Below are 24,901 nucleotides of genomic sequence, written 5' to 3' on the forward strand. Positions count from 1 at the left end.
ACGGTACACCGTACTGGAAGCTGACGAAAGACCATGCTAACTTACACACTACATCAACAAGCTACTTCTGGAATAAAGCCTGGGCAACTTTTAAATTGCATGGCTCAAACATACAAAGCTTTTAAGATTCTACCAAATGTAAAAAGAGCAGGTTTTTATGACTCTAGATTCTAGGATTCTTTTGCTGTTGCATAAAGGCTTATCAGGACTGAGTCTGTGCCAAGCCCTGTGCTGGGTGCTGGACCAGAAAGGGGCCTGAAGGAGCTCAGTCTGGTGGGGACAGTAGAGGGAATGGGCATACCGTGGGATAAACACTGCAGTAGAGGCACAGTAGGGGCATCCTGTGGACCTGGACAAGCAATACGTCATTTTGCACAGAGAGGACAGAAGAGTCAACAGGGAAGAGTGAACAGAGGACAGACTCAGAAGTTAGACAAGCTATGTGATCCCCTCAGCTACATGGACTTGGGTAAGTCCTTTCACCTGAGCTTCACTCAGTCTTCTCATTTTTGAAATGGGGCTACTATTCCGTATTTCATAGTGATTGTTTTAAGGCTTAGAAATAATGCACATGAAGGATCACAGCCTAAAGAGGGACTCCAATGTTTATTATTTCTCAGAAAAAAATGATTCTTGATGAATGCTGGAGCACAGGTGGAAACCCAAAAAGCAGAGCAAGCAGAAAACGAAGCCAAGCAGAGAGCAAGTACCACATGTGCAGAGGTCCAGAGGCCACCATTGGACAAGGTGCTGCTGAAGAGGTTGGCAAAGGCCTGAAGGCCAAACCAAGGAGCTTGACTTGATTCTGGGGCACTGAGAGTCATAGCAGGTTTCTGAGCAGGGGAGGGACAGGACCAATGCGTGGGCTGGGAAGATGTAGCCTTCTGGCTACACAAAAGGACCTGGAGATTCCAAAAGGATGAAGACCAGTGGAGATGCACAGTAATATACAGCCATGAGCCAGGGAACACTGGCTGTTGGACCTGTGGTGAGGATGCTGGTACATAGTACTACCCAGCCTGTGTAGGGCAACACATACAAGGATGGGAGCAGGGCCCTGCTATCCTCTGGAAGCTCTTAACTACAACGTGCTGCCGGTAACATAGCTTCGTTCATTCCTTCATTCAGCAAATCTTCACTGAGCATCTACTGTGCACTGTGCAGTCTCTTCATGCTGGGGCTTCAGCAATGAACAAGACAGTGTCCCTGCACTCACAAAACTCACATTCTGGTGGGGATGGGTGCCCAATAAACAAATAAATAAATACATGTGGAGTATGTCAGGATCACATCACTGCAAGGAATGGTGATTGTTACACCCCACATGAGGAAAAATGAGATTCCCAGTACCCACCCAGGAAGGAGAGCCAGGATACAAAGTAGGGACTGTACAGCTTCAAGTCCACCATCCTTCAGCTCCTGGAAGCTGCCTCCCTTTGAAGAGCTAATATGTAAAACGTACTTCCAGTTACTGCTATCTTCCCTTGAGCCACAAGGCCCATTCACAAAGGTTTATTGAGCACTTACTGTAGGCTGGGCACTGTTCTGGATGCTGTGAATATAACAATGATGTGAACAGGCATGATTTACAAGCTGACAGGGAAGGCTGGTGCTAAATAAATGCAGTTAGTTACAATTTTGTCACAATTGCTATCAGTAGCTACAAATAAGTAGCAGGTGTTTGGAATTACTCTGAGAGGGATTCTAAACCTGGTCTCCCCAAGGAAGTGACATTTAACTTGAGACCTAAAGTATCAAGAGTTTGTCAGGCAGAGTGAGGGAACAGATTTGCAGGTTACAGGAACAGTATGTGCAAAGGCTTAAAGAAGCAAAGGAGCCTGGCACACCTGGGGAACTGAGGCCAGTATACTTGGAACTCAGAGATGGAGGGAGAGCAGGGTGTGGTGCAAGACTAGGCATGTGATCCACAGGGCCAGACCCAAAGGGCCTTCCCAGCCACGTTAAAAGCAAGTTAAGGATTCTGGGCACAGCTTGGGCTCCAATCCCCACTATGTACCTCCCACCTGCTCTTCTGGGTCAAGCCCCCTGGGCCCAGAGTGACTCTCCATGCATGACTTTCCCTCCAGTCAAGAATTTTCTCAACCATTGAAAGTGTCTCTTATCATCACGTCCCAAGAACTTCTCCTGGGACCAAATCCTGGCTCTCCCAGGAAGCATTTGGCAAGGTTGCAGAAACCTCTAGGTAGCTCATGTTATGTTGAAACACTAAGTGGATGAGCCAGTGTTATCCCCACTTTACAGGTAAGGAACCTGAGACTGAGACACAAAGCACACACAGCTATTCATCACCCTTTGTTTTGGGGGTTTTTTAAAAAAGATTTTATTTATTCACTTATTTTAGAGAGAGGGGGAGGGAAAGAAACTGGTATGTTACATACATTGGTTACCTCTCACATGCCCCTGAGGACCTGGCCTGCAACCCAGACATGTTCCCTAACTGGGAATCAAATCAGTGACCTTTTGGTTGGCAGGTCAGCACTCAATCAGCTGAGTCACACCAGCTAGGGCTCAGTTTCCCTTTTTTCACACCTCATTTCTCCCAGTATGTGGAACTGGGGGAGCTACAAGGTTGTGGCTGTTGAGAGTCTGATTCTAAGATCACATGACATATGTGAGAGGATGCTAAGGTTCAGGGAATGGTGGAGATTTCAGGGCTCTAAAATCCCAAGATTCTGAGCCCTGGCACTTCCCTGAACTGGGTTCCTGCTCTGTGTTAGCTAGTGCAAGCCTGGAGTCGCAGGCACCACCACCCATTAGCCCTTCTCCGCCTGGTTCCACCTTCTGGACCTGCAAGAGGATGGGTTCCTGGGGCCTGGCTCTCGTCTTGTCCGATGGCCAAGGAACTGACCCGAGGATTGGGTGGAGGGATGCGGGGGGGGACAGGGGACCAACGTGGTAATTTGGGACAACGAAATCCACGCCTAAGGGCAAAGGGCTGGGGCAGAGGCGGGTGCCCGGAAAAGGCGGGGGGGGGGGGGGCGCGGGGGCGCGGGGCGGGAGGCGGGAGATACAGGTCCCGCCCAAGAGCATAACTTCCTGGTCGGCGGATACTTGGGGTGAGCGGCAGCAGGGGACCCCGGAACCATGGGGGGCACGCGGGACGCCATCCTGGAGGCACTGGAGAACCTGACCGCCGACGAGTTTAAGAAGTTCAAGCTGAAGCTGCTTTCAGTGCCCCTGCGCGAGGGCTACGGGCGCATCCCGCGGGGGCCACTGCAGTCCATGGACGCCATGGACCTCACCGACAAGCTCGTCAGCTGCTACCTGGAAGCCTACAGCGCCGAGCTCACTGCCCAAGTGCTGCGGGACATGGGCATGCAGGAGACCGCGGAGCAGCTGCAGGATGCCACACGCAAAGGTGAGCGAGCCCCGCCACGCCCTCCAGAATCTCCTCCGTCCCCCAAGATCCCCTCACATACACCCAACCTCCAGCCCGAACATTTCCCCTTGGGCTCTTTCACTTTCTGTTCCTCCTACCCTCTAATGAGAACTCCTGCTGGGAAGGGAGGCTTCCCGCGCTTGGTCCTGACTGGCTTCCTGACCAAAGGGCCCCTGACCTCCCCCCAGGACCCTGGAGAAAAAAAAGGGAAGAAAACCACTTATTCCATTACAGGTTCTGCAGCCGTGCCAACTGATACCAAGACCCATACACCGACCTCAGCCCTGTCATCAGGTGAGGCCTTCACACCCAAACTCAATTGTTCTGGGCACCTCACCAGCCCCATCCCACCACACCACACCCCTGCACAGTCTGTCTGCTCCCGAACCCAAGAGAACCAGGAGAGAGCAAGCCTGAGCCAACCCTTCCCACCCACATACCTACACAACTCCTTGGGCCCAGCCTGGCTGAGGAGAAAGGGACACCAAGTTATGCCCATCCCACTCTATCTGGAGTCCTGGTGGGCTGCCTGCCTTGAGCTCCACCCCCTTAGGGTGCACTCAGAGCAACTCTGAAGGAGTGCTCGCAGGGACAGGCTCCAGCACCCACCCTGGGTGCCAGTTCATCTGATCTACTCCCTCCTGTCCCCAGGACCGCACTTTGTGGACCAGCACCGGGCAGCCCTCATTGCACGGGTCACAGACGTGGATGGGGTGCTGGATGCTCTGTATGGGAAGGTCCTGGCAGAGGAGCAGTACCAGGCTGTGCGGGCGGAGTCCACCAATCCAGGGAAGATGAGGAAGCTCTACAGCTTTGCTCCAGCCTGGGACCTGACCTGCAAAGACCTGCTCCTTGAGGCCCTAAAGAACACCCAACCCTACTTGGTGGCCGACCTGGAAAAAAAGAGCTGAGGCAGCAGCTGGAACTCAGAGGGGTTGGTGTGCTGAATGGTTTTAAAATACACAATACATAGAAAGCCAGTGTGTACTTGTGTGGGTTTTTCCTACTTCCAGCCTGGAATCACATGCAGAGCTAAGCTGTCATAGCGGCTCAAGGGCAATTCTACTCCACTGCCTTTCCTGGGCAGCAGGCTCCCCAAACACTTCATCCTTCCTGACTTGGTCCCCATGTATGTCCCTGCAGTTGCCATTAGCGGCAACTTTAGACAGCCAGATTTGAGAAGGCATTTAACTTAGGACACTCTTTGCTGGCCCGCAGAACTTCTCTCGCTTTTTCCATGGCAGGGGGAGGAGACAACGTACAACTATAATAATTTTCGAGGGGTGGGGGTGGGGGGCACAGTATCATCTAACATAGAAGACCATAAGCCAAAGCCAAATATAACTCTAGGATTCTTTCTGGAACTACCAGCGAGCTAAAAGCTAAACCCCTCCCTTTGCTCCCCCCACCACCTGGAGGAAGAAGTTATAGGTTACACACTATGCCCAGAAAATATGCCAACCACAAAAGTAAAACTTTAGGAATTCAAGTAGCTATGTCTTCTCATGATGAAACTAAAGTAAATATAAGTACTGTTGACCCTTTGAACATGGGGGTTAGGGGTGCTGACTTCCCACAAAGTCTTAAACCCAAGTATAAAATTAGCCCTCACAAAGCAAATTCACAAAATAGACTGAGAACAGACTGACAGCTTTCAAGAGAGGTCTGCAGAGCTGGGTGAAAATGGTGAAGGGATTAAGAAAAAAAAAACACACAGATAATGGCATTCAAGAAAAAAATCAGCCCTCCACACACAAGCATTCTCAACTGGGAAATTGGCCCTCCTGCAATTTGTTTGAACTGTGCAAGTCAACTGGGAAAAAAAAAAAAATCCATGTTTAACCAGACCTGAGCAGTTGGCACCCATGTTGTTCAAGGGTCAACTGTACCTCTCCAGAAAACAGCACTTAAGGAGCCTTTTCAGAGCCTTTTAGGGAACCAGGATCCTAAGACAACCTTCATATACTCTGAACCGAACTTTTCTTTATAGGGCAAACAAGGGGTGGAATAACCAGTATGCAGGGAGTTAGATAATCCAACACCAAGGAGCCAGGTGTGCCGATACAGGTGATTGGTTCTGTACCACTCAAAATGATATGCAAGCCCACAACAAAGCTATATGAAGGCTTCACTTTGAACAGCCTCACCTAGATGACACAATAGCAAATGTAGTGTTTATTCCCCACTCTCCAGGGGTCTATGTAGGATTTCACTGTGCAACATTTCCCTATTCTAACTCACTGGATCACCAGACCAAAAACAAGTGGCTAGCTATAGAAAGCAGCTACCAAAGCACTAAAATGTGGCCATTGTCAAGGGAACAGTCACATGGGATAGTTCCTAATGCTACTTTGGACTCCAGAAAATCTGAGCTTCCTATAAAGTGGGAATCAGTCCTAACACTTCAGTATGCCGTGCCCTCGCCTTTTTTAGCCAGCCACCCCATAAAATGCTGATCCATCCTTAACCCTCTTCTACCAAGTCTTCTTGGCCTTATTCAGTCTGTGTCCGTATGTTCAGCAAGGACCTTACCATTTCTGAAACTGAAATTGTCTTCCTTTTCCCAACCCTGTATCCTGACATCTGACAACAGCAGCAATCTAACCAGAAAACAAGAAACCCTACTATGTTCCACAAACTCCAGACTTAGTCTTGTAACCACCTTGCATTTCAACTTCATTGCCCCCACCTGGCTTATGCCAGTCTTACCTACCTCTAACCCAACACTTTCAAGGGTCTGAGGAATCAATATTGATCATGGAAATACTTTCACTTGTAACATCAGGATACCTAAACTCTCCTTCCAGCCTGGCCCATAAGGACCCCATCCAACTTCTCTCTCTTCACATACCCCATGATCCCAACCACCCTATTTGCTCACACCCTGTGCCGTAACACGTTGGCCCCTTATTTCTTAACACCTTGAAACCTGCCTGTCCTAGTGTACCCACAGGTGTGGTATGCGTTCCTCTGCTCCAGTGCACTTCCCATAGTGTCTGTGGTACAGCAAACCATACTGTCATGGTGTATTTCCATGTAGGCCTCGAATGAGACTGAGTCCCATAAAAAGACATTTTTTGCAACCTCTGTACAAATACCTTGCATATAAAAAAAGTCAGTTACTGTGTACCTCTAGTATCTAACAACATTTCCTTAACTATATATTTAACTTTTTCTTTTAAAGCTTTTATTTAGCCCAAGCTGGTATAGCTCAGTGGATTGAGCACATGCCTGTGAACCAAAGGGTCTCTGGTTCAATTTCCAGTCAGGGCACATCCCTGGGTTCCCAGCCAGGTCTCCAGCAGGGGGTGTGCAAGAGGCAACCACACACTGAAGTTCCTCTCCCTTTCTCCCTTCTTTCCCCTCCCTAAAAATAAATAAAATCTTAAAAAAAAAGTGTTCATTAAAAAAAAAAAAAAAAGGTTTTATTTTTAGAGGAAGAGAGGGGGAAAGGGAAGGAAATACCAGTGTGATTGCCACTTTTGTCAACCCCACTGGGGACCTGGCCTGCAACCCAGGCATGTGCCCTGACTAGGAATCAAACTGATGACCCTTTGGTTCACAGGCCTGTGCTCAATCCACTGAGCCACACCAGCCAAGGCTAACATTTTTTTGTAAACTTTACAGAAACCTAGTGTTTTCATGAGATGGAGACATAGCTAAGACTTCCTTGCACAAGCGAGAGCCTCAAAAAACTACAAAATCCAATACAGGCCCTGAGGCAAAAGAAATGGTTCCAATAGCTCCACAATAAAAGGAAAGGTAACTTTTTAAAAAACAGCTCCACTGAGTTAAATTTTCCTTGAGTGCTCCTGTTCTCCCCTTTTTCTTCCAGGGTGGGGTGGGGAGTATAGGAGACACAGCAGAACTCAAGTCTTAAAACAGCACAGCACAGCGAAGGACACAAATTCCACATGCGAAGGATACAGATTCCAGTCCCTGCCCTACCTCTCACTAGCTATGGGACTCAAGGCCTGTCTATGCCTAAACATACCCACCTATAAAGTAAGGAACATAAAGCTTAGCTCATCACCTAACAGCTCCTGGCCCATAAGTACACAGCAATTCTAAGATGTTTGTTCCTAGCTCCCCAATAGCTTAGAATGTCATGAAATATTTTCCTCCAATCTCTACATCACACAGCTGAACAAAGAACAAACAGAACAAAAGCCAGTGTTGGCTATGCCTAAGCTTTTAGGGGGGTGGGGGAGGATGGCCACATGCAGGTCCCACCTTTTGTTGGGTGACCTTTTTCTTAACTCCTAGTGAACATCGTTTAGGTAAAAAAGCTTTATACAGTCAAGGTCTCCTTTCACAGGAAAAGCATCAGCAAAACAAAAGTTTCTGCAAAACTTTAGAGCATGGTTCTAAGTATGCTTTTGAAATAAAGAGCTTGCACCCCACCTGGGCCTACACGCTACATCAGAATGCACATGCTAACAAAATCATGTAAGAGCTCCCAACTTAAACAAACTGCTACAGAGAATTCAGCCCTGCCATCTCAGCCTGAAGACAGGTTTGCAGCAGCCTTCCCACTTAAGGATGTGCCTTTTTACTCAGGGAGACACTACATAGGATGAGCCAGGATCCTATCAAAATCGGGAAAAACAAAAAAGCCTAGATCTAACGGGGAAGTCCCACCATTAAGGGGCTGCAATGCACACCACTGAACAGCTACAGGGAATCCAGGCAACTGGTCAACACTGCCATCCTGAGGTGCACACAAGGCCTTATGCAGAAAAGCCTGATACTTGCTCCCTTCAAGTTTGTTTTCCCACATCCACCCTACTCATCCCAACCCCTTGGAATTCATTTAAAGCCTAAGCTTGGTTCCCCATCACAGCACAAGGAATCCTCAATCTTCAACCCAATGGTCCAAGTTCCTTCCCGGTCTCCAGTCCCCATACTGGTGGCTCTCAATTGTTCTTCCTAATAAAGGAGCCCTTCTCTGTAGCACTATAGCCCCAAGATTTAGGACCTAAAGCCTCATATCAATCCAAGGAGGTGAGAGCACTACTCATCAGCAAAGAGCACTATTTCCAAACCCAAACTCAGGCTCATGAGATGCATACTTTCCCTGCCTGTTCCTGCCTCCAAGAACAATGTGAATTTTACCTTCAATGGACTACAAAAGCTGTTTTACTAACACCATAGGACTGACAGTCTGATAATTTCTATAGGCCCTTGAAGTCAATTCTCCTGGCAAGATCCACTTGATACTTTCTCGGTTGTTATATGCCAGCACCAAGAACAAAATAATTTTTGTGGAAAAATTCCTTGTAAGCTAAAATTTCAAAATAAAATTAAAAACAAAAGGGGCTTTCTAAGTACTGAGGGCCCAAAAGTAGGAAAGGAAACCTGAGTTCTGGAAAGACTGGAGAGGAATGGTTGCAGATGGGACTTCCCGAGTTTAACCTCTCACACTGAGTTTAGCCTCTCTTGCAGACTAGTATAACAAGTGAGATCTGGTTACAAAGCCCATAGAGGATCATTAAGACGGGCTGAAAGTGGGGAACATACCTAAAGATGTGTTGAGTCTCACAGGGGCTAGAGCCCAGACCTTAACTCCGGATCACTGACTTAATCTCAGCCCTATATCCAAGTTACTAAAACCCAGTGAGGACCAACATGTGATTAAAGGGAAGAGTAGAGGGAAGAGCTAAGAAAACTGAAAACTGGCCCTGCCTGGGTGGTCCAGTTGGTTGAAGCATCATCCAACAGGTTGTGGGTTCAATTTCCAGTCTGAGCACATACCTTGCAGGTTCCCAGATCAGAGTATGGAGGGAATCGATTGATGTTTCTCCCCAAAACTCCTCTCTAAAATCAATAAATATATCCTTGGGTAAAGATTAAGTTATATAAACACTGAGAATAAATCAGAGGCAGCAGTCAGTCCTGTAGCACACCTTCCCCCCTCCCACATCCTACCCTCCTCACTTCTTCCTATGTAGCCTGTCCCAATCCTCATTTGTAATTGCCAGGCACCTAGTGCTTCAAGATTTCTCCATGAGCTGGCAACAGAACTAGCTTCTCTGAACAAACATTCCCTCTGCTGTCTGTCTTTATCCCTTCTTCTAGAAAGGACCCCAAACTGGATCTACCCACTAATTAGCCCATTCAAGGACGTAAGAACTTAATACCAACAGACAACTGTCAGTTTTCAGGACTCACAGGATCTTCAACCTCCTCCTTCACCCCTAGCACAGGAACCAAGGAACCACAACTGAACCCTAACACCAATACCCCACAAGATCAGGCCATTCAAACAAACATGTAAGAGAAATCGAACAGCAGAGGCAGCCCGGCCACATCAAGGAGAAAACTGCTATAATCTTGACTCTGAATCCAAGTGCTTGCTTCTTCACAAGTACAAAGTTTATAAGCCACTTCAAAAAACTGCCTGGGAGCTTAGCCACTCAGCATACTCTTCATTTTTCACCCCCCACTTCACTAGGGAGAATAAAGCAGCTATTACTTTTTTAAGAAGCCATACCTTCCCTGTCTGAAGTCACCAGAGATTTGAGGACGAAAATCAACTCTAGAAAACACCTACATCATACTTTATTTAAACAGAAATGCATTTCCCAATCAGGGATCCCAAGTACTCTAAAAGGTTTGAATCTGACGGCAAAGTATCTTTTTTTGCTCTGGGCTCTAAATCAATTCTGTATAGCTAAAATACATGCTCAACTAATTAGCAGGCACAAGCAAGTTTTCTAAATTCAATTTGAGAATTGGGAGAAGTAGGGACTCTGATGGTCAGGAAAGGCATTAAAAGTTTGAGGGGCTCTCTTCTGAGGTTTCAACTCATTGGTTCCACCCTTTCCCCATCTCCATCCAACACTACCACCTTGAAAGTGAGGGCTTCCCACTCCTAATCATTAAAGCTCAGACAAGCCCAAAATCTCAAAATAGCGATGATAGCCCTCTGGTTATAGGTAGGATGCGAGTCCTAGGTAGCCCCGTCTCCCTACCCCAACTATCTACCCAGGACTCATCTTCAAGAAAACTAAAGGTGCAGGATCACTCACCGTGAAATGTAACTTTCCTTTTCCAGTTAAACTTCCCCTTTCTTACCACCTGCTCATTCCCAAACCTCTTCAGTCAAATTTAATATCCTCAAGTATAAAAGGCCTAAAAGCAAGCAAACCTTTGGGATGCAAGTTTGCTCCCTTCAGAATGAAAACGAAGTCAGAACACTAGAACTCAATCCTGCCTCTCCCTTCAGACCCCAAGCAAGCCACATAGCCCAAGCACTTTATTTTCTGCCCATAGAGTGAGGCCACAGTACCTCTGCAGTGAGTAGTTACTCTCCTTAGTGCCAAAGACCCAATTTGCTCCCCCGGGTCAAATCTGAATACTGCCCCAAAGGCAAACTTGATGTGAGCCCCACCCTTTGAAAACTGTCAGGAGACAAGAGTCCTGGCAGCTGTAAATAGTAAACTCACTAAGATCAGCATGTAAGTAAATGTGGTAAAATTTGTCCAGAGTTGGACATACTTGGGGGCAACACTCATGACATCATGTGTTCATTTACCCCAACCATACATCCAACTTTATGAGGAGAGAAAGTTTAATCTCTACTTTCAAGGAGACAGACTGCTTGACCTTTTTGCCCTTGGACCAAATGCCAAACATTTTATTCCAGTTCCTGCTAAGCAGGATGACCTGAAGAAAAACATCCCACATTCCTGACCCAGACATCAATCCTCTGAAGAGGGGGTAGAGGAAGAACATTTAACTAAAATGATGGTTTTTAATGGGATCCAGAAATATGGTAACAATTACACAGTCCGACACAAAACACCGTGGGTGATCAGGAGCTGGAAGGTTACAAAATAATGAGGGTAACACTGGGCATAGAAGAAAAGCTGTTCCAGAACCTCAGCTGGCAGGCTAATATGGCCTCTCCCTGCGATCCTGTCTGTGGTCACCCCTGCAAAATAACAAACACACACCAAAAAGAGTATCCATTAAGGTCTGAGCTACCAACCTCTCCACCCACACCACCCCCAAAATCCTAAACCAAGGAATGTCACATCTCTAAGGACTGAGTGTACAGATTAGTTTCCCAAAATGAACTTTCCTCCCCTTCTACCCTCCCCACCATGGTTACAATCTCAGTTTAACAATCCAGCCCTCTATCTGAAACTTTTTTCAACAAAACCTTACTATTTTGTGATCTCTGTTCAATTACTCTTTCATTTCAGTTTAGTCTCACTTACCTGGAGTCCATCTTTCCAGGGCCAAAGCCACCTCTGTCCCCACCACCCCGGCCCCCTCGGAAGCCCCCACGGTCCCCGCCTCGGCCTCGGTAGCCACCCCGATCATAGCCTCCTCTGCCACCGCGACGATCATCTCCATAGCTACCCCCTAGAAAAAAAGAAATGTAATATATCACATGCCCACAAAGCCCTCCTATCCTCCCCCAGCCTCCCTGCTTAAAATTAAGGGCTTTTTGATCCCAAATTCTGATTACCAGATAGCTCTAACTATTCCTTACCCATATGAGAGCCTCCTGGTCCCCCTCCTGGGCCATCTGGTTTAGGGGCCTTACACTGGTTGCATTCATTCCTCCAAGAGAAGTTCATGTTCTCACATGTACTGAGGAAAAGTACAATTAATTTGTAGGAGTAGGGAGTAGGCAAGACCTAGAATTAGGAACAAACTCCAGTAACCTTACAGATATAATGAGAAAACAGAGACCTGAGGCCTTAGAAAAGCCAAAGGCTTGCTTCTCAGGAGCAGAGACAGGAACAGAAACTGCAAATTAAGGAACCCAGTCCAATACCTTTCCCACGGACCTTACCAAGGAGGTAAGCTCTCGACCATATCTGTCTCATCATTGTGGTCTTGAATTTACGGTTTGGAAAATACACAACTCTACCACAACGAAGGGCACACATATTAAGAAGACTGAGAAAAAAAGTTTCACTCACGGATTAGGACACTTCCAGTCCCCAGCTCGCTGCTGTCCTCCACCGCCACCACCTCCACTGGGGAATCCTCCCCGGCCACCACCACCACTGCCACCACCTCCATAGCCTCCACGGCCCATGGGTCCTAGTGCAGATAAGTTTGGGTCTGATTTCCTTTCAAATGTGGTTAATCTAACTTTCCTTTCTGTGCAAGCCCTCACAATCCTCCCCCCCCCTTAACATCACCTCCTTACACTAGCATCAGGAAGTAACTCACCTCCTCGCCCTCGGCCTCCACGACCATTGCCACCACCCCGATTGAAATCTGCTCGCCGAGTAGCAAATGAGACCTTAATAGGATTCCCAGAGAATTCTTTACCTAAAGAAATAAAGGAAGTATAAAAAGGAGGCTTTTCATAGTATCAAGACCTGTGGACCCAAAAGCACACTAGGTACAAGCAACAACTCTGCCTTCCTGAAAAGATTTATAATCTAATGAGACATAAGCAAAAAATAAAGACTACTGAAATAGCAGATGAAGTAAACATTGAAACAGTCAAAGAAACCCTCAAAATTTAGCCCGTTTCCCAAGGTTTGCTTGCCTAACCTCCCCAGCCACCACCAGCCTGCTCATACATACCATCAAACCAGTCAATAGCTGCTTTAGCGGAAGGTGGGTCATCAAATGATACTGTTGCCTCTCCCTTCAGCTTGCCCGTTTCCCTGTCTGTGTACAGATTAATCATGGGCTGTCCTGTTTTCTTATTTGTCTGAAGAAAACAACGAAAGATAACATCAGGCTTATAGGACACATAGTTGTACCCACCCACCTTCCTCCTCCAGAATCTGGGGCTTATCATAACCATACTTCAGCTCCTCTCTTCTAGTTCCTATTTCACATGTAACATTGGCAATGACTACAATTGTGTCTCTTATTATTGTGTCTCTCATTCTATTAAAAACTAGATTATAGACTGCAAATTCAAAAGTCTAACATACTCCTTTCATCAATTACGCCTTTGTTACTTCTTTTAGAAAATGGGAACAGCTAATGTTCCTTCTTCTACAAATTAAGCTTTAACACCGTTAAGATATTTTTACTATGTGGAATCCAAAAGCCTGAAACACTAACAGAAAGTACCCACTCTGCTCCACAAGCACCTTAATAATACCAATCTGCTTGAAGTAATCAGCCACAGACTCAATTGTAACATTCTCGCCCAGGCCTTGCACGAAGATGGTGTTGTTGTCTGAATTATCCTGTTCTGCTTGTACAATGCAAAAGGAAATGTGAATTAGAAGAGAGAAAACAAGCAAAGACAAAACGAGTCAGTGACTCTTGACCCAACTTTAAGAAATACCTGATAAGACACTTTCAAAGGAAAATTCTAAGCCACCAATATATCTGGTTTAGTTCAAACAAATGAAAAAACCCACATCCTCATTTTTTAAGATTTGAGTGCATCTATGACAGTCCTTTCACAAACTGGAAATTAGTTTTACAACTACCCTAACACATTAATAACCATTCAAGAAAGCAGGGCTCAAGTTAACTGCCCAACTTCACACAGTAACTCCACATTTGTAAACTTTTTTAATTGAAGAACAAAATAAAAGCCCTATTTTACACCTGAAATCCAGTATAAACATAATCAATACAAAAATACAGTGAATGCTTCCCCTTTGTAAGTCTTTGTGTTCACTAATTTGGTCATGATTCACATTTTAAAAAACCTTTACTTTAGTGAGAGGGGCAGTACAGGGCAGAGGGGAGTAAAGGGGAGGAAAAAAATGAGACAACTATAGTAAAATAATCAATAAATTATTAAGAAAAAACCTTTACTTTAAACCAACAGTTCTGGCACATGGTCCATAGATGCACCAGCATTTCTGAGACTTGTTAAAAATGCAGATTACCTGGCTCCTCCCCCACCTACTAAATTGTATTTTTTTGAAATGAGCTCATTCAAGACAGCAACACTGATGATTCTCAGTAACTTAACATTGAGCGAAAGAAGCCAAACGCAAAACACCTATTACGTGACTCCAGTAACAACATTCACAAAGAGGCACAATAAATCTGTTTAACAAGTCAGAACAGGGGTTCCCTTCAGGGGGTGCACAGTGCTTGGCAGTGGCACAGAGGGATTCTGAACCGCTGGTAATGTTCTAATCCTGGCCAGCTCTTGGTGGGTTGGGGAATGAGTGGGCCGGAATCTCGCTGGGCCAGGGCCAGACTTACTAAATTGCTGATGAAGGAAACCATCAGTTATTGCAGATATGCTCATTTACATAAATCTCTGCTAACTACAGAGACACCCAAACTCCCTTGCCTTCATTTTCCTTCCCTATCCCTGGTCTTCTTCATATTGTTTCAAAGAACATTCAAATCCAGAACAAGTCCTGATACCACTTAAGCCATTCTTTCATGCCACCTGTGGACTCACCAGAGTCATGACGTGATCCTTGGTCCCGAGGGCCTTAAGTGACATAGGGGGGAAAAAAAACAAGAAGAGATGAGCTGTTAGTCAACAGATAGAGACAGACAAGGAAAAAACTTAAAACCAAATCCATACTCTTCAAAATATCAGTTAAGAGCTCACAGACTCACTTCAAACCCTGTCCTGTGTTGCCTGCCCAGAGAAAATCCTAGGCATGGCTGGGAAAGAAGACACAGGTCTTTTCTTAACATCTGTATGTAACTTGAGTCCCCACAGGGACAACTCCACACTTCAGAAAATGCTGCCTCCCCCAGCTCAAGCTGGGAAATGTCCCCAGCAAAGACTGGGGTGGCCAGGAGGAAAACCCATTGAAGTCAACAAAGCAACTCATAGCTTGGCCCTGTTCTCTCACCCCAGAGAGAAATGGGCTCACCACCAGCAATGTGATATACATCCAACCATTTTCTCCAAACTTGAACACCAAAGACACTTATTCCTTGTGGAACAATTTTTAATTTCTTCTTTAGAAACCATTCTTAAAACCATGTTGTTTCCCCAAAACCACATGAAAATTAAAAAAAAAAAACAAAACCCATACATAATAACTATTGTGTTTTTAAAGCATGTCCCAGGGAACAGACCAGAAATCTTATTTCCATAATGCAGCCTATTTTTTTCCCAGACCATCTTTGACCAAAGTTTCTCTGAATTCACCATATATAAATATTGTACCCACATTCAATGACACCTAAATTGTGAACCCGGGCCTTTGGTTTTAAATGGTGAGACAAATCCAAGAAACCTTTTGTTAGTTAACCAAACCAGAAAAGTTCCAGCTTACTGGGAGACTTCTCAAATTTGCCATTTTTCATGAATTCAGTTTGTGCTGTTTAAGACCTGGTTATTTCCCATGAGCCACACACGCTCCCAACTTTTCTTGTAGTCCACACCTTCCTTCCCATAGCTAGTTTCTATTTGCCCATCTGAGTTGAATTTAAATACATATATGTAGAATTTAGTTGACACCATTCAGTATTTAATATATGTTTATACCAACTTCACCATTCTCAGGGCAGGGCAGCATTTCATATCCCCCTTCCAGAATTAAAAACATTTGGAGGTTGTTACACACACACAACACACACACACCTTGAACACACTGATCAAAAAAAAAAAAATCCTAAAGCCAAGTTGGCTCGTGTTCCAGCACACTCTCCAGTTTTTCATAATTGTGGTCACTAAGTGCCAGGTGTGGCAACACTCCTTATTAAACACCTCTTATTAACCTGTGTCAAACCAATTTGGTACAGGATGACTGCTGAGTCTTACCCCTGCCTGCCTCCAGGTTAGCACACATATGGCAGCAGGTAGCATTCGACCCCACCCCTTTTCTGGAGGTGGTTCTGGACACTTCAAAACCTTTGACACTTAAAACACGCTAAAACATCTGCAAATGAACAATCAGACAAAGCATTGCTGGGAGTTGGGAATTTTGGAAACTCTGTTCACTTACCACCAAATTTATTGAAGCCACCACGGTCACTTCCGCTGGAGAAGACAAGTTAGAAGAAAGGACATGAAGCTTCCAACGGCTACAAACGGGCGTTTTTTTGTTTGTTTGTTTGTTTAATATTCCCCAAACAAGGGTATGTGTTTTGGGAAAAAGATACAAGTGGCTGCTAAAATACATTCCCCTTCCTGACCAACCTTGTCTGACCTTTACCTTTCAGTGTGCCACACACACGTGTGCAATTTCTTAGACACAGCTTTTTTTTTCCCAAGAATTTTGCTGGAAAAGGTTATATATCTATTTCCTCTGAGAAAAAAAAAAATGACCCATTTTCCTTGGTTGTTCTTCCGACGTAGCAGATGTTTTTTCCTCTTGTCGCAAGTGGTTGATAACCCAGTAGTTGGTTTAAAAACCCTACCCAATTTACCCAGAAGACATTTCACACCAGGCTGGGGTAGCCCTGAACACATTTTTGTGGTTTTTGCTTTGAAAGCAGCAAGCAGACCCAACCCCATTCCATAAAAAGTCAAAACCAAAGGCAACTTCCCCTTAAAGCGAGACAAACTTAGCTAAGCCCTATCCTAACTACTGAGCTGTTTTTGATTTCCCCCAACCACCGGGGTCACCCCTTCTACACTGCGAGAAGAGCGGAGTATTTTGCAATGTCACCTTTCATACCTGTGGCACATAAAATGCAGAGCAAGTTAACAGTCACATAACAGTTGTTTTTCTTTTTAAAGTTTTGCATTAAACACACGCACACAACAGAGTTTTCCTCATTTCTGTACGGTTTTTGAGATCGCCCCCACCCACCTCTGAATACTTACCATTAATGAACTCTTACTTTAAAAACCTATTTTTTCCAAAAATGGAGTAGCACACTGACATTCCTCCCCTCTTCAAGGGAGACAAGAGTATGGTCCTTCAAATCATATTTACCAACAGATTTGACGCATGCTTTAACATCAAATCTACGGTTTTACTTCAAATCAACTACTACAGCGGGAAGGGAAGAAGGTCCAGTTGGACAAGTAACCAGGAGAAGGGGAACAGTGGAGCAAATATGTGGGATACCACTGTCAAGTGTATTTTGTCCAAAAGGTGTGCACACTTCATTAGCCCCACAAACCAAGTCACAAACAAAATCATCACTGTCACTCAAATTACTACAAATCAAATTCATGGATTCAAATGACTAGAAAATACGGGAAGAGTAACCAATTCCTGGAAGTTGAAATCAGGTTAACCATTAACAACTTTCCCTATTACCAGGAGTGGGATCATCGGTTTCCCTTGCAGAGAAAGAAGCCTTTACTTCCACATTTCTTGCCTAGGATATCAATGACTCCAATCCATACGCACCCATATATTGTTTCCTTTTCCTTTGGAAATATAAGTGTCAGTACTCAGAGGTATGGGTGGGAGTTCAGGCTCCCAAGGTCTCACAAAAATAAAAGGGGATGGAGAACAAGTCAATGCCTCCATATCAAAGCCCTGATAAATCCCTAGAATAAGGATAACCATGCTCTAAGAGACTGAATATTCATGCAACCCACCACACCCCCCAACCCAATGATGTTGTTCCCTGGCTCACAAAACACCTACCCCATGCCGCCTCTGCCTCCACGGCCACCTCCACGACCTCTGGGTTCATAGCCACCACTGCTGCGGTTGTAACCACCGCCACCGCCCCGGCCTCGTCCCCCACGGTCCTGCTGGCCTCCCCCGTAGCCACCGCCACCACCACCACTCTGGTCCTGATTGCCATAACCGCCACTACTGCCACCACTCATGGAGGACTGATCTTGACCATAGCTACCTGTCAGAAAGAAAAGATACTTTAAGAAGGGGGAGAAAAAAAAAAAAACTGTGAAGTACATTAAAGAGTTCAACAACACCAGAGGACAGATGAATAGAAATAAAAAGAAAGCCAGGGAACAAGAAATCAAGATTTTTAAGAACTTTGTCAGGGCAAGGCCCAAGCAGAATATTACATAAAATAGGTATGAGGCAAAACTGAAGACATCTTCTCACCTCCACCACCCCCTCCACCACCTCCAGTGCTACTGTTGTACTGGTTCTGCTGCCCATAGCCCTGAGGAGGATTATAGGAGCTTTGCTGCTGTCCATAGCTAGGCTGCTGTCCACCATAGCCAGACTGCTGACCATAGCCCCCACTCGGGGCCTGCCCATAGTTGCTGCTCTGAGAACTGCTACCGTAACTAAGGAAAAGGAAAAAGACAAAACCATAATGTCAGCACATCCCTATTTCCTTTCACTTTCAGTACATCCCATTCTCTGAACTCTCAACCCAAAGACACACCCACCCATTACTCCTTATAATTGCTCCTACTGCAGATCACATTATCATTCAGTATCAATTCACCCCCAAATCTCCTTACCTTCCAGAGCTGCTGCTAGGAGCTGGCTGCTGGCCATAGCCAGGGTAGGACTGCTGCCCATAAGATGACTGAGAACTCTGGCCACCACCATAGCCACCAGCTGAGCCATATCCCTGGGGAGCTGACTGAGTGCCATAGCCTGCTACATGGAAAAGAAAAAGGAAGTCACAAAAGCTTAGAGAAAAGAGAAAAAAAGACAAGGAATGGGTTTAAAATAATATTACATATTATCTAATATTATCCACACAAAAGTCAGCCTCTTAACCTAATAAATCAATTTTCAGAATAGCAAGTTAGAAAAATCTTAAGTTTTAAAATTATATTAAATTTTTCTAAAAAAGGCATCTTAGAAGCTGCTTAGAAATCTTGCAACTCATGGTCAAGTTACCCTTCTCTTCTACCCTAAGGCTAATGCTCCAACTTATGCCAACTTCATAGTTCCAATCTCATCCCACCCATCCCAAAGCCAGCCTCCAAGAACCACTAACCATAGCCTAAGAACTCCCTATTCATTAACATCCTTTTAACCTGCTCATATGCCCACAGTACAAATAGGACAACCCACATTACTTATACTTCAGGACCTCAGGGTATATTCCACCTCTCAGTGTAGCACATGACATACAGCCTGACTTCAAATATCCTCAGGCAAATCATTTTCTCCCTGTTCTGTATTAAAAGCCTAAAACTTTCTCCCTTTAGTGAATACTTTCCCCCCCACATTTCACTTTCATGCAGAGGGGAAATGGGGAAAAGTGCAGCATAAGTAAAAAGTCAAAGAAAATAAAAGGAAACAGAATTAGAAACCAATAAGCATTTTGTTTGAAAGGACTCAGATCCCAAAGAGTTTTAAGGGTTAGATAAGAGAAAACACAGTTTCAACATTTCAGCACTGGTTAGGGTAAAGAAAAGCAACATTCAGAAACAGCAGGGAAGAGGAGGAGTGACCCACTTAAAAGAGACTCACTGTTCTGGGTCTGTCCATAAGAACCATAGGTGCTCTGGCCATAGCCTGAAGTGTCCCCTGACTGGCTGTAGCCACCATAACTTTGCTGTCCATAGGGCTGACTGCTCTGCTGGGAATAACCCTGCCCAGGCTGGGTGGGGTAGGCCCCATAGCTGGAGAAAAGAAAAAAACAGCAATCATGGCAAAATACCTCAGCAACCTCTGCCCTCCAAAAACTTTGGAAGCCCAGAAATGACACTCACCTTTGGGTTGCTTGTTGAGTATAGTCTGCAAAAGAAAAATACAAGTACATCACCTTCAGCCATTCCTCAGAGCGCAGAACACAATAAAGCAAAGAAAAAGCAAATTTCTATAGAGATCAAGAGGCTTCATTGGAAAAACGAAGAATCTTGGGGGAAAGCCACAATTTTCCACAAATGCAATTGATATCAGAAAAGATTTACACACATCTCCTTTTCATGCCCACTATGTGGAAGTTATCCCCCAAGTCTAGCTAAAGTCAGAGCTACCTCAGTGGGAGGGGTTTTAACAATCCATTTTTTAATATTATCTTTTATTGTTAAGATTTTATTTATTTTTAGAGAGGAGGAAGGGAGGGAAAGGAAACATCGCTTTGTTGCCTCTCCCACACCCCCCACTGGGGACCTGGCCTGCACACGTGCCCTGAGTGGGAATCGAACAGGCGACATATCGGTTCGAAGGCCAGTGCTCAATCCATTGAGCTACGCCATCCAGTGCTGAGATGGGTTTTAATTAAAGATGGGAGCAGGAGGCAACAGTGTTCTAGATGTGGCCACTCTCTCAACCAAAGAACAAGATCCAAAGGACAAGAATATCTCCAAAGAGGCCATTCCACCCTTTGCTCAATATTGAAGACTGGGAAAGTGGGTTTTTAATGCAAAGCCAAGTAACCAAGAGAACTCTGACCCCAAATGTAAGAGATCACCACCAAAGTGTTCACACCTCAGGAGACAAATTAACTGGTACTCCTGTTCCAACCCCTGTGGCTCCAACTGAACCCATTTCTCCTTCACCCAGCCTTTCCCGGCGCTGAGGGGAACTGGGCGAACCAAAGACAGCGAAATCGCTTTTAAAACGCCGTAATGAAGACGCAATAGCCAGATCAACTCCTCCTCTCCGCACAGTAAATGAGGTGCTTCCCCCTCAGGAAAAGGCGAAAGGACCGGGAGAGGGTGTGGCCTTGGACAGCCGCTCCTTTCCGTTCCCACCTCAGAAAGAGTAAATTTGGGCGGGAAAACGCTCAGACGCGGCTCCTTAGTTCGTCGGACGACCCTCAGGACTTCCCACTCCCCCCCACCCTCCAACCGTTAAGCGGGCACGCAGCCCGGATTCCGGGTCTCCGTCCCTAGCTGCGTGGCAAACGAGGCGCGAAAGGAGTGGTCCCGCCCCTTTCGAAGGGAACCAGAGAGGCGGCAGGGCGGGGTCCACCCCGGACTGGTACTGCGGACTCCCCAGCCGAGCGAGGGTCTCGCGACAAAAAGCAGGACCAACTCGAGGTGGGAGGGGGGCTCGTGCCGCGAAAAGGGGAGGAGGGGCCAGTACAGCGCGTGCGCGCACGGAGTGCCCGGATGCAGCACTGCGACAAAGCGGGCCCGAACTCAGGGCTGAGAACTGTGGGGGAAAGGGCTACACAGGCCGGGCGTTTCTATCGGTACCTCACATTTCAAATCACCAAGCAGCGTGCCTCCCAATCCTCACCCCAAAGTAAGCTGCGAATGGACGACGTCCCGCCCCGCGCAAGGCGCCAGAGAAGCGAAAACAAGATGGCGACATAGGCCTACCCCAAACATCCTTCCCCGCTGCTTCCCGCCACGGTGGCACGAGAAAATCCTACACGCGATCGCCGCCCAGGTCCCTCCAAAAAAACAAAAGCCCAGCTGGGAAGGAACGAGGACCCGGGTGTGCGCACCACGGCTGCCTCGCGCCATTACATACCGTTTGAGGCCATGTCGGCGCACGCGCACACTGGCCGACACGCGATAAAACTCAAACACCGGAGCGCTCCGACGCCTCGAGCACTAAGCACACCCGCGGCCTGGGTTGGGGTTTATGTATGTCTCCCCGCCTACGTTCCGCGGCGGGAAGTACCAAGTGCGGAAAATAAAGGGGGAAGGATGGCCAGACTCCTACCATTCTTCAGAGAGCATAGAAAGCAGAGCAGACAGAAGGAAGCACATTAACTAAAATTTTCAAATAATATATATAATCATTTTTTTTCTAACAAATAACTTCAATTCGTTCTACAAGACTTGCCGACGATTGCCTTCACCCCTAAAAAGGCACACTGGTACGGTCTAATTACTCTCTGGGGGCGGAGCAAGGGGCCCGAGGCGTCCAAGGACTGTACTGTAGTCAAAGCCCGGAGTTGCTGGGCGGAACTGAAATTCCTTTGACCAGTTTCACAGCCTCTTAACTTTCACTTAAGATGTCGAGCTCCTGCGCTCCATTCCCCTCCCAGGAAACCAGACGCATCGTTGTTTTTGCACCAACCTCCTCTTGCTATAAGGTTTCTCCCCTGACAGCAAACTCTGACCCTCTCCCTGCGTCTCGGTTTTCACTTCATCATCTTTAAGGAATGCGTTTCTTAAATCCTTACCAGGGTTTGTGGATTGCGACGTTTGACCTGCAAGAAAGCACTGTAGTCTGGTCTAGCACTGACCGCCCACCCAAACCTTCACAGCTTTGCCCCTGACTAGCCTTGGGACCGGAATGCTAGGCCCTCTGGACCCTTACGCAGAGATCAGAGTTGGGGGTCACGCAGCCTTTTACTGATAAGGAGCTACTCTATCTTCCTGAAGCCCTACTAGGGAACCAATGTGAAGATCCAATAATAACTGATATTTCTATAGGGCTTAAATGGTTTCAAAATGCACAATTAATTGTTTTCCCATCACAGCCTTTTAAGAAAGTAAAGACATCTCCAATTTGTAGGTAAGAAAAGTGAGACTCAGAGAGACCGAGTGCAGCCAAGGATCTGAGGTCCTGATTTGAATTCAGGTCTGTGTGGTTGCAAAACACTCCTTTGTTGGTTACATGAACGATCTGCACTGTTCTGAAGCCTGGACTCCCTGTGAGACCAAGAACAAAAAGTGAAATTCAAATTAACTTACAAGTTCCACTCTAATCAGCCTAGCCTGGAGAAGGAAATTTGAATGTATTGAATAAAAGAAGACAAAGGAAGTTATTCCTGGTACATATACATGCAGCTTTTTTCCCAACTTACTTTTGACCTGGGTTCCAGAAGTTCTTTTTTAGGTTAGACACGTTTTCCCGGAGAAAAATTGAGAGCTATGACCTAGGCCTGCCCACAAACTTCTACTAAACCTCTGATTTAGGCCCTGCTGGCTCTTGAACACCTTGTCACCCACCCCACCCCTAATTAGGACGACAGTGTGGCTCTGGAGTGAGGGCAAAGGGAAATCCATCATTCACTCATTCTGCAAATATTTATTAAGTATCTACAATGTTCCAGGCACTGTTCTGGACAGTGAGGATGCACTAGCATACAAAATAAATGAAACCATTTAATAACAAAGCTAACATTTAATAATGAAATACTTATATATTAAATATATAAAATTTATAATAGGGTAACACTTTCATAAGGCTTACCAAGTATCAGGCACCGTTCTGAGTGCTTTGAGTATATAACTTGTTCAACCTATTCCTCACAAAGGTGTGAGGATTACATTTTACAGATGAGCAAATAGGCACAGAAAGGTCAAAAGCTGTGGCCAGACAGTGGCAAAGCCAGGTTTCCAGCCCAGGCAGCCTGGCTTAGAGTTCCTGCTCTTAATCCCTATGCTTCTGCAAACATTGCTTGAGCACTGCATAAAATGTACCAAGAATGGCATAGACCTGGAGAGAAAGATAAAAAAGATCTAGTTCCTGCCCTGCTGGTGTGGCTCAGTGGACTGAATGCCAGCCTGCAAACCAAAAGGTCACCAGTTTCATTCCCAGTCAGGGCACATGCCTAGGTTGCAGGCCAGGTCCCCAGTATGGGGTGCACGAAAGGCAACTACACATTGATGTTTCTCTCCCTGTCTTTCTCCTTCCGTTCCCCTCTCTCTAGAAATAAATAAATGAAATCTTTTTAAAAAATAAAAATATACCTCTCACTTCTCTTTAAAGGCTGTCTTTTAAGGAGTTGTCATATTTCCTTACTTGACATTCCTGCTCCTGGCCCTCCCACCATTTCCACTGTCAGTCCGTCTCCTTCCCCAGCATTATCTTCCTCTACTCACTGCATATAGATAGCAGTGCTCTCCAAGGTTCTGTCTTTACCTTCTTTGCTACTCCCTTGAGACCCAAGGCCCCAGCTGTGGCCTGGTGTGAAATGCAGCCTGGTGCAAAAGGCAACCTAAAGCCCTGGCCAGGTAGCTCATTCAGTTAGAAAATCATCCAGATACACCAAGATTATGGGCCTTGATCCCCAGTCAGGGCACATGCTACAAGAATCAATCAACAAATGCATAAATAAGTAGAACAACAAACCAATGTTTCTCCCTACTTCTCTCTCTTAAATCAATTTTTTTTTAATTTTTTAGCCCTGGCTGGTATGGCTCAGTGGATTGATGACTAACCTGCAAACTGAAAGGTCACTGGTTTGATTCCCAGTCAAGGCACATGCCTGGGTTGTAGGCCAGGTCCCCAGTTGGGGATGTGCAAGAAGCAACCAGTAGATGTTTCTCTCACATACTGATGTTTCTCTTCCTCTCTTTCTCCCTCCCTTCCCCTGTCTTAAAAAAAAAAAAAAAAAAAAAATTAATGCAGGCTGCAGATAGGTTCTACGTAGCTAAAACTTTGTTTTTAATTTTTTTTAATAGTCACCAACACTAGAAGTAGGAAAAAATTCAAACTTCTGGCTTTTCTTAAAAATTGAAGGTTCTGACCATCCTGGGCCCACCTTCCCACTCAGCAAGGGTCAGCTGCAGCCAGAAGCAGCTGGGGCATGTGCTTGCAGTTTACCACAGTCTTCCTTCCACTCTAGTATTTGTGACATGGAAGCCAGTGTCAATTGCCATTTATATCAGGTGTTTAATGCAGTTTTTCTTACAGCAGAGTTAAAGACAAGGGAAAATCTTCCTTCCTTCAAACATAGGAAAATGAAAACTGACCCTGGTTTTCAGGCCTCCAGCTGGCCCGTGATGGTATTTGGGTTTGTGAGCAGTTCCCAAATCTGGGGTTATTAACCTCTTTTGTGCCAGAGTCTAGAGTTTTCTGTGGACCCCTTCTTAGAATA

The 24,901-nt window shown here is 45.7% G+C and overlaps 2 protein-coding genes across 3 annotated transcripts; one reads left to right on the forward strand and one right to left on the reverse strand.

Moving 5' to 3' along the window:
• The first annotated feature begins 3,048 nt into the window (after positions 1–3,048).
• Positions 3,049–4,380, forward strand: PYCARD (PYD and CARD domain containing). The gene is made up of 3 exons (XM_045849122.1): positions 3,049–3,379; positions 3,635–3,694; positions 4,052–4,380. The coding sequence occupies exons 1-3, from the start codon at positions 3,106–3,108 to the stop codon at positions 4,309–4,311; spliced, it is 594 nt and encodes a 197-aa protein (XP_045705078.1). The 5' UTR covers positions 3,049–3,105; the 3' UTR covers positions 4,312–4,380.
• Positions 4,381–11,136: 6,756 nt separating this feature from the next.
• Positions 11,137–21,685, reverse strand: FUS (FUS RNA binding protein). Of its 2 annotated transcripts, none has more exons than XM_045849102.1 (15): positions 21,595–21,685; positions 19,881–19,905; positions 19,639–19,790; positions 18,672–18,813; positions 18,304–18,491; positions 17,875–18,088; positions 16,273–16,307; positions 14,766–14,798; positions 13,480–13,583; positions 12,959–13,088; positions 12,596–12,697; positions 12,340–12,463; positions 11,904–12,004; positions 11,626–11,773; positions 11,137–11,336 (listed from the first exon to the last, which is right to left on the reverse strand). In XM_045849102.1, exons 1-15 carry the CDS (start codon positions 21,605–21,607, stop codon positions 11,297–11,299), a joined length of 1,551 nt encoding a protein of 516 aa, XP_045705058.1. In that variant the 5' UTR covers positions 21,608–21,685; the 3' UTR covers positions 11,137–11,296. The 2 variants fall into 2 exon arrangements, with proteins under 2 accessions (XP_045705058.1, XP_045705059.1); XM_045849103.1 differs by having other exon boundaries at positions 18,672–18,810; positions 21,595–21,669.
• Positions 21,686–24,901: the final 3,216 nt, after the last annotated feature.

This window comes from Phyllostomus hastatus, unplaced genomic scaffold (genome assembly GCF_019186645.2).
Source record: "Phyllostomus hastatus isolate PE091 unplaced genomic scaffold, TTU_PhHast_1.1 phas_contig_64, whole genome shotgun sequence".
Lineage (NCBI taxonomy): Eukaryota > Metazoa > Chordata > Mammalia > Chiroptera > Phyllostomidae > Phyllostomus > Phyllostomus hastatus.

Bases quoted from the DNA above. Each gene is read 5' to 3' on its own strand.
- PYCARD (XM_045849122.1), top strand. From the start codon at position 3,106: ATGGGGGGCACGCGGGACGCCATCCTGGAGGCACTGGAGAACCTGACC. The intron at 3,380-3,634 runs GTGAGCGAGCCC...ATTCCATTACAG, and splicing joins GCAGGATGCCACACGCAAAG to GTTCTGCAGCCGTGCCAACT. The intron at 3,695-4,051 runs GTGAGGCCTTCA...TCCTGTCCCCAG, and splicing joins GACCTCAGCCCTGTCATCAG to GACCGCACTTTGTGGACCAG.
- FUS (XM_045849102.1), bottom strand. The intron at 18,089-18,303 runs GTGAGAAGATGT...TCTTTCTGACAG, and splicing joins TGGTGGAGGGGGTGGTGGAG to GTAGCTATGGTCAAGATCAG. The intron at 13,584-14,765 runs GTGAGTCCACAG...TTGTACAAGCAG, and splicing joins AGGATCACGTCATGACTCTG to AACAGGATAATTCAGACAAC.